Source organism: Nerophis ophidion, linkage group LG08 (assembly GCF_033978795.1).
Source record: "Nerophis ophidion isolate RoL-2023_Sa linkage group LG08, RoL_Noph_v1.0, whole genome shotgun sequence".
In the NCBI taxonomy this organism is placed as follows: Eukaryota; Metazoa; Chordata; class Actinopteri; order Syngnathiformes; family Syngnathidae; genus Nerophis; species Nerophis ophidion.
The window spans coordinates 31,123,932-31,139,252 of record NC_084618.1 but is presented as its reverse complement, the minus strand read 5'-3'; the positions used below and the strand labels follow the sequence as shown (position 1 = coordinate 31,139,252).

The 15,321-nt window shown below is 42.3% G+C and overlaps 1 protein-coding gene across 1 annotated transcript in view; it reads right to left on the bottom strand.

Annotated features, from left to right (window-relative positions):
- Positions 1-423: 423 nt before the first annotated feature.
- drg1 (developmentally regulated GTP binding protein 1) overlaps positions 424-15,321 on the bottom strand; it is a 58,042-nt gene continuing 43,144 nt past the window's right edge. Inside the window, exon 9 of the mRNA XM_061908291.1 lies at positions 424-622. Within this exon, the coding sequence (XP_061764275.1) occupies positions 523-622 (100 nt within the window). The 3' untranslated portion in view covers positions 424-522. The remainder of the gene's footprint in view (positions 623-15,321) is intronic.

Sequence of the window (15,321 nt, the reverse complement as noted above, 5' to 3'; positions counted from 1 at the left end):
CTGTGCATCAGTTAGGGACGTCTCTGCGCTGCTGACCTGTCTTCACTCAAGATGATCCCCTGCTGGCCTCACACTATTAACTTGATCCACTGAATGTCCATTGCACCGATTAATATAATATTTAATCATCATGTGACATTAGCACTTTATACATTAATATAATAATTAACCATCATGTGACATTAGCAGTCAATACATTAATATAATAATTTACCATCATGTGACGTTAGCACTTAATATTTAACAGTATCACCCTTATATGAAAGAGTAGCTCGGAGGAAAACGACAAAGAAACCAAATTAAAAATACATGTTGATCAAAGTTGTCAGATATGAACATATGAAGAAATATTTCAGCAGTAAAAATATGCTAAGGTCAAAAATCGTTTGATTAGACAGAAGTTTAGATGAAAGAAATAAGTCATTTGTTGGAGAGTATTTATTGTCAATATTCAATATGAACCAATCCTGCTATTTAAGTGAATTCCATCTTCTCTTCAAAGTAAACATTACAAAATTATGTTTACTTCTTCACCAACTGGATAACGTCCTCGTCCTCCATCACGTGGTCCTTACCCACCTTCTGAGGATTGTGTTTCACAGACGATCCCCACACCAGCGCACTAAAAAGAAAGCAAGGTTGGTGTTCACATTAATCACCTAGTTAACAACAAACCACTATGACAGAGTTAGGCCAGCCTCTTCTTGCGAGAGGATTTCTAATGCTCAGCAGCACTAATGTGTCGGCTGATTGATGAGCACATCGAGACCTCAGCCAAGCCTCAGATACTTCCTATCTCTGCAGGGTCCCAGCCAGAGGTGGGTAGAGTAGGCAGAAATTGTACTCAACACTCATAACTGTTAATTTAGAGATGTATTACTCAAGTAAAAGTAAGGAGTAGTCACCCAAATATTTACTTGAGTAAAAGTAAAAAGTATGTTGTGAAAAAAATACTCAAGTACTGACTAACTAATGAGTAACCTGTTTGTTTAATGATGACGGCAACAAATAATGCACAAAAACATAAGAATAGCAATGAACAAATTCAGAGCCAGGAATATCTCTAAAGCAACTAAAACAATAATATATCAGAATCAGAAATACTTTACAATCCCTAAGGGGAAAAATATATTATTTTAAAAATATTATTATTAATATAATATTATATTAAAATATATTAAGTAATAATACCTTAAAATAAAAACAATTAAGGCAAATTGAGCCACAATAACGTAACAGCACCATAGGCTCAGTAGACAGAGATTTACAAAGAAAAATAACAAGTTAGCAAATCATAGAGTCTGATAGGTGTGGGTTGCACCTGGGAACAGATGGGCACTTCTGATTGGTGTTTGTATGCATGCGTGAGTGTGTGTGGCTCTGTCTGTCTATGATGCTGCAGTACGTTGATAAATTATACCCAAACTACGTACATTTGACAGTGATTCATAGCAGGGAAGCTAACATTAGCCCGCGGTGACAGCTACTATCTACTAACGTTACTTACCGCGATGTGCTTCCTCAAATTTGACGTTGAGTTCATTTAAGCTGAAATGTCCACTTGTTTGGGGAGACACATACAGGGGGGCAAAAAATTATTTAGTCAGCCACCGATTGCGCAAGTTCTCCCACTTAAAATGGTGACAAAGGTCTGTCAAAATGGATACATGGATGATACAGCAAAGTATTGGGAGAATGTCATGTGGTCAGATGAAACCAAAATAGAACGTTTTGGTATAAACTCGACTCGTCGTGTTTGGAGGAAGAAGAATACTGAGTTGCATCGCAAGAACAACATACCTGCTGTGAAGCATGGGGGTTGGAAACATCATGCTTTGGGGCTGTTTTTCTGCTAAGGGGACAGGAAGATTGATCCGTGTTAAGGAAAGAATGAATGGGGGCATGTATAATGAGATTTTGAGCCAAAACCTCCTTCCATCAGTGAGCGCTTTGAATGGTTGACCAAATACTTATTTTCCACCATAATTTACAAATAAATTCTTTAAAATTCCTACAATGTGAATTCCTGGATTTTTTTTCTGTCCCTCAGAGTTGAAGTGTACCTATGATGAAAATTACAGACCTCTGTCATCATTTTAAGTTGGAGAACTTGCACAATCGGTGGCTGACTAAATACTTTTCTGCCCCACTGTATGACAACACCCTACATAACTGTTTTTTGTTTGTCTGAAGAGTGAACATCGATTTTATGTGAAGCCAGGAGTGATTGCGTTCGTTGTCGTCTCTGCCATTGCTGTTGTTGTTTGCCGCTGAAACAGTTTATCATGTGACCGCCTGGCTCTGTTTGATTGGTGAAACGGAGTCAAACGTCACCAGTGATTGCATTTGAATGGTGAAAACGATTCAAACGTCACCAGTAACTGCATTTGATTGGTGAAACGCAGGCATGCGATAGATCCTACTTTGAAGGTATGTCTGACAACGAAAAAAACCAAAACGTGTATTAACAGATCGATAAAAATCAGTAGCGAGTAGCGAGCTGAATGCAGATAATTGGAGCGGAGTAAGAGTAGCGTTTCTTCTCTATAAAAATAAAAGTAAAAGTATGTTGCATTAAAACTACTCTTAGAAGTACAATTTATCCCAAAAGTTACTCAAGTAGATGTAACGGAGTAAATGTTGCGCGTTACTACTCACTTCTGGTCCCAGCACAAAGATACTTCCTAAGTCTGCAGGGTCCCAGCACAAAAATACGTCATACATATGCAGGGTACCAGTACAAATATACTTCCTACATCTGCATGGTCCCAGCACAAATATACTTCCTACATCTGCATGGTTCCAGCACAAATATACTTCCTACGTCATCAGGGTCCCAGCACAAATATACTTCCTACGTCATCAGGGTCCCAGCACAAATGTACTTCCTGCATGTGCAGGGTGCCAGCACGAATATACTTCCAACATCTGCACGGTCCCACCCCAAAGATACTGCCTACATGTGCAGGGTCCCAGCACATATATACTTCCTATGTTTGCAGGATCCGAGCACAAATATACTTCCTACATGTGCAGGGTCCCAACACAAAGATACTTTTCTATCTATGCAGGTTTCGAGCACAAATATACTTCCTACATTTGCAGGGTCCCAGCACAAATATACAATGTCTACATCTGCAGGGTCCCAGCACATATATACTTCCTATGTCTGCAGGATCCGAGCACAAATATACTTCGTACGTCTGCAGGGTCCCAGCACAAATATACTTCCTACATTATTAGGGTCCCAGCACAAATATACTTTATGCATGTGCAGGGTCCCAGCACAAATATACTTCCTACAAACCAGTTTCCATATAAGTTGAGGGATGTCAAAGCGTCCATCACTGAGGTGTCCACGTGGGAGGTTTTCAGAAAAGCCTTCTTCTGTTTTGAGCAGTGTCAAGAACTTTCGAGGGAGTCAAATCGTAGATTAGGATTTTTTTTCCAAGCGAGCAGACATTTCTATGGCTTGTCTGTGAAATTAGCACTCAATACATTAATATACAAACCCTGTTTCTATATGAGTTGGGAAATTGTGTCAAATGTATATATAAACGGAATACAATGATTTGCAAATTCCTTTCAACCCATATTCAATTGAATGCACTACAAACACAAGATATTTGATGTTCAAACTCATAAACTTTTTTTTTGCAAAGAATAATTAACTTAGAATTTCATGGCTGCAACACGTGCCAAAGTAGTTGGGAAAGGGAATGTTCACTACAGTGTTACATCACCTTTTCTTTTAACACTCAATAAACGTTTGGGAACTGAAAAAAATTATTGTTGAAGCTTTGAAAGTGTAATTCTTTCCCATTCTTGTTTCGTGTAGCGCTTCAGTTGTTCAACAGTCCGGGGTCTTGTTGTCGTATTTTACGCTTCATAATGCGCCACACATTTTCGATCGGAAACAGGTCTGGACTGCAGGCGGGCCAGGAAGGTACCCACTAGAGATGTGCGGTTTGCGGTCTCATCCGCGGAGTCCGCGGGTCGGGCGGGTGGCGGTTGAACCATCCGGAAATATTTGATATACATGGTTCTGGGATTGGTATCCTTTGCCATTCAAAGAGCCATTTAAGACCCGTGTCACAAAGCGAAGAAGACAATAGGAGACGCAAATATTCTCTAGAATGACTGTCGGCAGTCACCCGGATAATAAGTATGCGCTATGTGCTATGAAGCCATTGGCTTTGTCGCCTTCTACAGCATGTACAATCTGCTTGTCAGTCCAGCATCATGTTGTGTGTGGCTTCCACAGCAACACGCACACGACTGCAAGGCATACTGGGTGACACAGAGTACACTAATGGTTGTGATATAAACAATTTTAACACTCTTAGTAATATGCGCCACGCTGTGAAGCCACACCAAACAAGATTGACAAACACATTTCGGGAGAACATCCTCCCAGTAACACAACATTAACGCAACACAACAAATACCCATAATCCTTTGTATCCCTGACACTTATTGACTATTTTATACACCCCGCTAGCAGCACGTAAGCGATGACATTACGGACCTTTGATCCCTCAGGCGGTACAGCATCAAAAAAAGACATTAGTATGTAAAGGATATCACCACATGGGCTCAGGAACACTTCATAAAACCCCCATCAGTAACTACAGTTGGTCGCTACATCTGTAAGTGCAAGTTAAAACTCTGCTATGCAAAGCAAAACCCATTTATCAACGAACGCTGCTGGCTTCGCTGGGCCTGAGCTCATCTAAGATGGACTGATGTAAAGTGGAAAAGTGTTCTGTGGTCTGCCGAGTCCACATTTCAAGTTAAATTTGGAAACTGTGGACGTGGTGTCCTCCAGAACAAAGAGGAAACTAACAATCCGGATTGTTATAGGCGCAAAGTTCAAAAGCATGCATCTGTGATGGTATAGGGGTATATTAGTGCTCAGGGCATGGGTAACTTACACATCTGTGAAGGCACCATTAATGCTGAAAGGTACATACAGGTTTTGGAACAACATATGTTGTCATCCAAGCAACATTATCATGGACGCCCCTGCTTAGTTCAGCAAGACAATGCCAAGCCACGTGTTACAACAGCGTGGTTTCATAGTAAAAGAGTGCGGGTACTTTCCTGGCCCTCCTGCAGTCCAGACCTGACTCCCATCGAAAAATTGTGGCACATTATGAAGCGTAAAATATGACAGCAGAGACCCTGGACTGTTGAACGACTAAAGCTCAACATAAAACAAGAATGAGAAAAAATTCCACTTTCAAAGCTTCAACAATTAGTTTCCTCAGTTGCCAAACGTTTATTGAGTGTTGTTAAAAGAAACGGTGATGAAACAGGGATGAACATGCCCTTTCCCAACTACTTTGGCATGTGTTGTAGCCATGAAATTCCAAGTTAATTATTATTTGCAAAAAAAAAAAAAAAGTTTATGAGTTTGAACATCAACTATCTTGTCTCTGTAGTGCATTCAACTGAATATGGGTTGAAAAGGATTTGCAAATCATTGTATTCTGTTTATATTTACATCTAACACAATTTCCCAACTCATATGGAAACGGGGTTTGTACATTTTATACATCTGCAGGGTCCCAGCACAAATATACATCCTATGTCTGCAGGATCCCAGCACAAATATACTTCCTACGTTTGCAGGGTCTCAGCACAAACATACTTCCTACGTCTGCAGAGTCCCAGCACAAAGATACTTCCTACGTCTGCATGGTCCCAGCACAAAAGATACTTCCTACGTTTGTAGGGTCCCAGCACAAACATACTTTCTACATCTGCAGGGTCCCAGCAAAAAGATACTTCCTACCTCTGCAGGGTCCCAGAACAAAGATACTTCCTACGTTTGCAGGGTCCCAGCACAAACATACTTCCTACATCTGCTGGGTCCCAGCACAAATATAAAGTTGTGTTCAAAACAATAGCAGTCCCACATCACTAGCAAGATAAATCATTTTTTGTTAGAATTTCAACTTCTACACTGCAAGTATGTTTCTAGAAGGTTTAGTAAAGGTATTGAAAACCAACAGATCCAACAGGCATGACATGCATGCTGCTGATTTTGTGAAACTGAATCCTTTACTGAAAGGGGCGTGTTAAAAAAAATAGCAGTGCTGAGTTCAATTAGTGAGGTCATTGATTATGTGTCCTTAAAAAACAGAGTAAAATGGGTCGTTCCAGACATTGTTCAAAAGAAGAGCGTTCTTTGATTAAGAAATTAATAAAAGAGGGGGAAACCTATGAAAAAGTGCAGAAAATGATAGGCTGTTCAACTAAAATGATATCATTCGCTTTAAAATGGCAACCAAAACCAGAAAGGCAAGGAAGAAAAAGAAAAAAGACTATTCGAATGGATCGGACTATAACCAAGAGTATAACCAAAATGGCAAAGGCTCAGCCAATGATCAGCCCCAGGAGGATCAAAGTAGATCCAAGATTGCCTGTGAGTAACAATCAGACCACGTCTATGTGAAGCCAAGCTACCAGCAAGAAGCCCCCGCAAAGTCCCATTAAAAAAAAAAAGACATGCTGAAGCGGTTACAATTTGCCAAAGAACACATTGGCATAATATTTTGTGGACTGATGAGAGTAAGATTGTTCTTTTTAGGTGCAAGGGCCACAGACAGTTTGTCAGACGTCCTGCAAACACTGAATTTAAGCCCCAGTACAAAGTGAAGACGATGAAGCATGGTGGTGCATTCATACATCATGATATGGGGGTGTTTCTCCTAATATGGTATTGGTCCTATTTATCGCATACCAGGGATCACGGATCAGTTTGAGTACATCAGAATACTGAAAGAAGTCATGTTGCCGTATGCTGAAGAGGAAATGCCCTTGAAATGGGTGTTTCAACAAGACAATGACCCCAAACATACCAGCAAGCGAACAAAATCATGGTTTCAGACAAGCAGAATTCAAGTAATGGAGTGGCCAGCACAATCCGCGGACCTTAATCCCATTGAAAACTTGTGGGCTGACATAAAAAATGCTGTTCATGGGGCAAAGCCACGAAATGCAGAGGAATTGTGGAACGTAGTGCAATTTTTCTGGGCTGCAATACTTGTAGACCGGTGCCAGAAGTTGGTGGACTCCATGTGCCACAGATGTGAAGCAGTTATCAGAAACCGTGGTTATGCAACTGAATATTAATTAATGATTCTCAAGAAAGTTGAATATGCAAGCCTTTCTTAGTTTATACAGTAAATTTGAGTTTCGTAAATAAATATGTCAGCACTGCTATATTTTGTTTTAATATTTATTGACTTTCTGTAAAATATTATCAAATTTAATTAATTTTTTCTAATTGGATGGCTTTGAAATAGAATGTGCAGTGTCCCCAATGCATTTGTGTTCATTAGAATACAATTCATTTGAAAAATGTTTAGACTTACTCACCTTTTTAAACATACTGCAATTATTATGAACATAACTGTACTTCCTAGGTCTGCAGGATCCCAGCACAAATTTACTTCCTATGTCTGCAGTGTCCCAGCACAAACGTACTTCCTACATTTGCAGGGTCCCAGCAAAAAGATACTTCCTACCTCTGCAGGGTCCCAGAACTAAGATACAATTTCTACTGTACGTCTGCAGGGTCCCAGCACAAATATACTTCCTATGTCTGCAGCATCCCAGCACAGATATACTTCCTACGTCTGCAGGGTACCACCACATTCCTACTCCCTGTGTCTGCAGGGGCCAAGCACAAATATATATTTTCTACATCTGCAGGGTCCCAGCGCAAATATTCTTTCAAAGTGTGCAGAGCCCCAGCAAAAATATATTTTCAAAGTGTGCAGGGTCCCAGCACAAATATACTTCGAACGTCTGCAGGGTCCCAGCACAAATATACTTCCTACATCTGCAGGGTCCCGGCAAAAATATACTTCAGACGTCTGCAAGGTTCCAGCACAAATATACATTTTATACATCTGCAGGGTCCCAGCACAAATATACATTTTCTACGTCTGCAGGATCCCAACACAAATATACTTCCTACGTCTGCAGGGTCCCAGCACATACATACTTTCTATGTTTGCTGGGTCCCAGCACAAATATACTTTCAAAGTGTGCAGTGTTCCAGCACAAATATTCTTCCTACATCTGCAGGGTCCCAGCACAAATATACATTTTCTAAGTCTGCAGGATCCCAGCAAAAATATACTTCCTACGTCTGCAGGGTCCCAGCACATAAATACTTTCTATGTTTGCAGGGTCCCAGCACAAATATACTTTCAAAGTGTGCAGTGTTCCAGTACAAATATTCTTCCTACGTCTGCAGGGTCCCAGCACAAATATACTTCCTGTCTGCAGGGTCACAGCACAAATATACTTCCTACATCTGCAGGGTCCCAGCACAAATATACTTCAGACGTCTGCAAGGTCCCAGCACAAATATACATTTTCTACATCTGCAGGGTCCCAGCACAAATATACATTTTCTACATCTGCAAGATCCCAACACAAATATACTTCCTACGTCTGCAGGGTCTCAGCACATACATACTTCCTATGTTTGCAGGGTCCCAGCACAAATATACTTTCAAATTGTGCAGTGTTCCAGCACAAATATTCTTCCTATATCTGCAGTGTCCCAGCACAAATAGACATTTTCTAAGTCTGCAGGATCCCAGCACAAATATACTTCCTACGTCTGCAGGGTCCCAGCACAAATATACTTTAAAAGTGTGCAGTGTTTCAGCACAAATATTCTTCCTACGTCTACAGGGTCCCAGCACAAATATACTTCCTACGTCTGCAGGGTCTCAGCACAAATATACTTCCTACGCCTGCAGGGTCCCAGCACAAAGATACTTCCTACGTCCGCAGGGTCCCAGCACAAATATATTTCCTACGTCTGCAGGGTCCCAGCACAAATATAATTCCTACGTCTGCAGGGTCCCAGCACAAATATAATTCCTACGTCTGCAGGGTCCCAGCCCAAAGATACTCTCTATCGCTGCAGGGTCTGTGATAGCAAAATTACTTATTTACTCATTTAAATAGATGATGTTCTTTGAACCGTTTACCAAAGAATGTTCATTATGCTTAGGAATGTGGGGTTTTGTAAGAGACACCTAATCATCTAATCTTGATTAAGCTCTGTCTTCTCTGTCTTTGATGTGAAATGTGACTTTTAGTTGACCGGGCATCTGTATTATCTCGTCCTGACCCCCCTCTGGACTACACTGTTCCCCTTTCCTGAGTGCCCCCCCCCCCCCCCCCCCTCTTCTGGGCAAACGACACCCCCTCCAGGACTTTGGGTATTCTTTCACTGGTGTACTATATGTTAATGAGCGTGGAGGGTGGGACTTCTGAGAATGTATAATTGTCATGTCATATTCTAAAGCAGGCAGAACAGGCTGGAACGGACGCATGTGTCGTTCTGGTTTGGTCTTGCTTTGCAAAGGTTGTTATTTCTTGTTACTTTAATACATCATTTTGAAGCTATTTGTCACTAAAGGATCGTTTTTAAGAAATTTCCACGACAACTTGGTGTGCAGAAGTGGGAACCCAAGAAGATCGCTGTTCCCGTTCGCAGAGGCCGCTGAAATGGACTGATCAACCCGGCAGCACAAAAAAGCTGACGTCTCCTCCCCAGAAATTTGAACGGACGTGAGAGTTTTCGAGGCTCCTGCAAATCGGACGGCCGTCTCTTCGGGATCATGTTTGACCCGCTGCAACATCGTAACGGTAAATTAATTGAATCATCCTGACTGAATTTTAAGACAAATCTGTGACATTTGCATTTTACACAAAAGACGAATCTACGAAATATATATATTTTTTGTGTGACAAAGCTTGAGTGATTTATATATTTCATACATGGGAAATAAGCCGTTCTTTTTCTGTCTCGCTACATTTTAATGCCGAATTTGAGACCCGATGAACGTAGCCGTGTCTTCATAAAAACGTGTATACATGCCCAGTTTGAGGTTGGAAGAAATAACACTGATTTAGGGTTGGAGCCGTCTTGTTATAAATTTTGATGCCGGGTTTAAGGTCCGATGATTAACAGTGTCTATAAGGCTGTGAGTGTATGCCCAGTTTAAGGTTGGAAGAAACAACACTAATTTTAGCCTGTTAAGTTTAAACGAGAAGAGCGGAAAATTAAAACGAGCTCGAATATGTGGTTCAGGAAGGTTAAGCCTGAGGTATTCGATTATGATTTCCCATGTATGCGCACAATGAAAGAAAAATATGGAGAGGGATCCCTACTGTGTGTGAAAGTATGGGTGAATGAATTGGCATTTCCCAAGACTGGTTCATTTAGTATGAATCAATTGAGTAAAATTAAAGAAAAATTGGCGCTACAAGACGTCAACATGCGAAAGGGAAAGGCTATGCGTGTGAAAGATTTGAATTGTTTGGAACAACATAAAGAGTGTCTGAAACTTTGGATGAGTGAAGTTGAACGTAGGGAAAGAAAGCAAAAGAAAGCAGAAAATAAAGAAAAGATAGATCTTGCAACTGATACTTTTCCCACTACTCTGTTTTCGAGCCAATCTCAGGGCCTGAGTTGCAATCGAAGGGTTTCTGAGGACTGGACGCCACTCTACCCCACTCTGCCCCCGCACTACGACCAGCAACTGCCAGCGGGCCCTCCTGTGGACGTCCCAGTGCCGCAACAGCAACAGCAGCAGCAGCGGCAGCAACAGCAGCAGCAGCAGCAGCAGCAGCAGCACCAGCCGATGGCACCCCTCCAGCTCCAGCAACGCCGTCTCCGCCCCCTAACTACCAGCAGGCAGCCTCGGGGCACGGCGCAACAACCCCGGCGGGGGCCTCCCACTCACATCAGGATGACAATCAAGGAGCATCGGGCTTATCAATTCAACATGTGACAGATGAAGTGAACAAAATCTCTCTGAGTGAGGACAGTGCTGGCAGGACTCTGAGAAGTGGCAGAACCTTCCAGGCTTCGATGATGGACTATCCAGGACCGCAAGGGACTCCCGTTTTGGTCTTACGCCAGATGGACCAGGAAATGCGTGAAGCGATCAGAGACTGGCCGTCTCCACACAGGGGTGGAGATGCGCTTGCAGTCGCATTCCACGCTTTCTGTCGGGCATGGCGTCCCACAGAAGCAGAAATAAAACAGCTTCTGCTGTTGCATCTGGGACCGGAGCAGTTCGCAAAGATAGCAGCGGAGGTGCATGCGGGACATTATGAGGCTTTACGAGCCGAACGAGCAGAATGGACAGCTGCAAATGAGTGGGAGACATATATTATTAACATCGATACCGCTCTCAAACGTAACTTTCGGGTGAAATTTGATTTGGGACGCATTAAGCACATTACGCTGAAGCCGAATGAATCCGTGGTAGAATTCTATCATCGCCTGGAGGACATTTGTGTAGCGCATTCGGGAAGCGCCAATCCAGATGATTATGTAGGCCAACCTGAGAACACCTTTGAGATTATTTTCAAAATGGACTTTTTTGAAGGACTGCCGCTGTCAAAAAGAGAGACAATGAAACAGACGCTAGTCGGAGGTTGGCAAGCTAACCGAATTCCAGAATCTCTGAAGCATGCTAAACACGCTGAAGCAAAGATGAATGAGAGCAAAGCCAAGAAAACAGAGACATTTGAGACAGTGCAACACAAAGCAAATCTGTCGATGGTTAAAATTAACACAGGATGGAGCGGAGGAAGAGGAAGAGGCAAGAAGAAAGATGGACGTTGCCGGAGATCCCAGTTTTACGACCGAAACCGTTGTTTCATTTGTGGAAATGAAGGTCATTGGAGCCGCGACTGTCCTGAGAATAAACGGGATGGACAGCGGGACGATTGGGGCAGAGCGGATGGAGGCCAACTCAGAAACAATTCAGATTGACTGACCGGCTCGGGACCTGAGACAACGAAACAGATAAGTGTCACACCTACACCTTCTCACGACAACACCATACTAACCACTAACCGCAATGAAGACGCGCTTGCTTTTACTGATACATTGCTGCTTGCTAAGGTACAGGACATAATTAGGGAATTAGAAGAGCGTGAACAGCCAATGATTGGGACATATGCTTTTTGTGAGGACTTAGCATACAAGAAAATGCCAATGATTGTGTGTGATGTGGATGGAAGGTCATTGACGTATCTTGTCGATTCTGGAGCGACAAACAGCGTAATTCAAACGAGTGAATTCTCTCCAAAATTGAGTGGTAGAACTATGTTTTCCACTAGTGCGAGTGGACAAACTGTCTTAGAAAAGTTTTCAATACTAATTCGTTGTACATGGGCCACGGCTGATTGTACAATGACAACGAAACATTTGTTTTTAATGTCTGATCTTTGTCCAATCAATCTGTTGGGTCGTGATTTAATGTTGAAATGGGGTATCGGAATCACACCGACGCCAGAAGGCCTCAAAGTTTAGAGGAATGCAAATGGTCTAATTTTGTCACATTGGAGGTGAATTGTCCGCTCTATATCTATCAGTGGTTGGTAACGACCACTGCTTTGCAGGATCTAGAGAGCACAATATCACCCTGTTTAAATCCAGTTTCTGACAGAATTGAATCTGAAAGCATGTATTGTGTGTCACATGTTCATGAAGGTCCGGATCAAGAATATGAAGCTTCATTCTATCATGATTTGAATGATAGTTTGTTTATTAATGACATCTATTTTGATGGAAGCAAATGCGCAGTTGCAGTAAAATTAACTCCATCACAAGAAATATTGTATCAAGTTGAAAATTCCAGTCCGCACATTCTGATAGCAAAAGCTAAATTTGATAATTGGCAGGATTTAAATCATTTTATGCATGACTGTTTATTGGCAAAGGATTGGCAACCGTGTGCAAGAGGGAAAAATGTATTCTACTCGCAAGCAGTCCATGCATATAGAATTAATTATGCGGCAAAAATTAATGTGCTACGTTCGGTGCAATCAGCATCTCCGACTGACGAAAAGTATGACACACACCTGACTTTGACTGCGGTGACTTCTCCGACTGAGATTTCACCCTTGTTGGCACAAGTGCTGAGTTGTTTGTGGGTGAGGAACAAATATGATGTGGGGTTAATCAAAAATTGTCCGCCTGTACGCATAGAAGCACAATCTGGATACAGGCCGCAACAACGCCAGTATCCTTTGAGTCGTGAGGCTGTTGAGGGGATAACGCCTCTGTTTGAATCACTTCTTGGTGCTGGAATAATAATTCCGTGTGATGATTCTACTGTGCAATCTCCAATATTCCCAGTGAAAAAGATAAGAACAGCAAATCAGCTTACGGAATGGCGTTTTGTACATGATTTGAAGGCAGTTAATGCTGCAATTAATTGTCCCGTACCGAATGTACCAAACCCTTACACAATTTTGGCTCAGATTCCACCGGATGCACAGTGGTTTTCGGTAGTGGACCTTTCAAATGCTTTCTTTTCATTGAAAGTTGAGGAGAAAAGTCAATTTTGGACGGGGTTTCTGTTTGATGGGAAACGTTACAAGTGGACACGAATGGTTCAGGGCCTAAATTCGGCCCCCTCTCTCTTTTGCGATGCTTTGACTCGTAGCTTGGCCTCTCGTATTGTCAGACAAAAGTGTGTTGATTACATATGTTGATGACATCCTGTTGGTTGCCCCTACCAAGGTGCAATGTGAGAATGACACGATAAAGCTGCTTCAGCACAAGAAGGACATAAAGCTATTTCAAAATTGCAATTTGTGCAGCAACGTTTTGATTTTCTAGGACATGTTTTGACTCCTGAGGGTAAGACTTTGTCTTTAAAGCGCATTGAGGCTATTGTGAACGTGCCGAGGCCTTTAAATAAGAAACAGCTTCTTTCGTTTCTGGGAATGTGTTCCTACTGTCGTCACTTTGTGCCGGGTTTTTCTGAATTGGACAAACCTTTGCGTGATATGACAGTTGGCAGAGACATGTCCAAATCTACTTGTTTTGTATGGACTCCAGAGGCCGAGAAAGCTTTTACGGATTTAAAGCTTGCTTTACAGACGTTGGGAATTCCTAATCCCCGCGAAACCCTTTGTTCAGTCTTTAGATGAAATGGGAGGAACGATGGCTTCGGTGCTTTTGCAAACCCATGGGGATGTTTTGAAACCTGTTGGGTTTTTTTCCAAACTTTTGGACCCGGTGGCAAGGGGCCTTCCGGCCTGCTTTTGTCAGTTTCGGCTTCACGTGATTATGTTGGATTTAGTCCACTAACTTTAATTGTGCCACACTCTGTTGCTATGATTTTACAAGAGGAGAAATCTTCTCATCTTTCTAATTCACGGTGGCTTAGATATCACACGACGCTACCTACGTCTGCAGGGTTCCAGCACAAATATACTTCTTACGTCTGCAGGGTCCCAGCACAAATATACTTTCTACGTCTGCAGGGTCCCAGCACAAATATACTTCCTATGTCTGCAGGGTGCCAGCACATAGATAATCCCTATCTCTGCAGGGTCCCAGCAAAAATATACTTTCTATGTCTGCAGGATCCCAGCACAAATATATATTTTCTACATCTGCAGGTTCCCACCACAAATATACTTCCTACGTATGAAGGGTCCCAGCGGAAAGATACTCCCTATCTCTGCAGGGTCCGAGCACAAATATACATTTTCTACATTTGCAGGGTCCCAGCACAAATAAACTTCCTACGTCTGCAGGGTCACAGCTCAAATATACTTCCTCCATCTGCAGGGTCCCAGCACAGATATACTTCCTACGTCTGCGGGGACCCAGCACAAATATAATTCCTACGTCTGCAGCGTCCCAGAACAAATATAATTCCAACGTCCGCAGGGTCCCACCACAAATATACTTCCTACGTCTGCAGGGTTTCAGCACAAATATAATTCCTACATCTGCAGGGTTCCAAGACAAATATACTTCCTACGTCTGCAATGTTCCAGGACAAATATACTTCATACGTCTGCAGGGTTGAGGCATAAATATACTTCCTACGTCTGCAGGATTGAGGCATAAATATACTTCCTACGTCTGCAGGGTCCTAGCACAAATACACTTCCTACGTCTGCAGGGTCCCAGCACAAACATACTTCCTACATCTACAATGTACCAGCACAAATATAAATTTTCTAGGCCAGCAGGTCCCAGCACAAATATACTTCTTCTATCTGCAGGGTCCCAGCACAAATACACTTCGCTCGTCTGCAGGGTCCCAGCACAATCATACTTCCTACGTCTACCATGAATTGATTAACGTGGACCCCGACTTAAACAAGTTGAAAAACTTATTCGAGTGTTACCATTTAGTGGTCAATTGTATGGAATATCTGCCTCACAATACAAAGTTCCTGCAGTCCTGGGTTCAAATCCAGGCTCGGGATCTTTCTGTGTGGAGTTTGCATGTTCTCCCC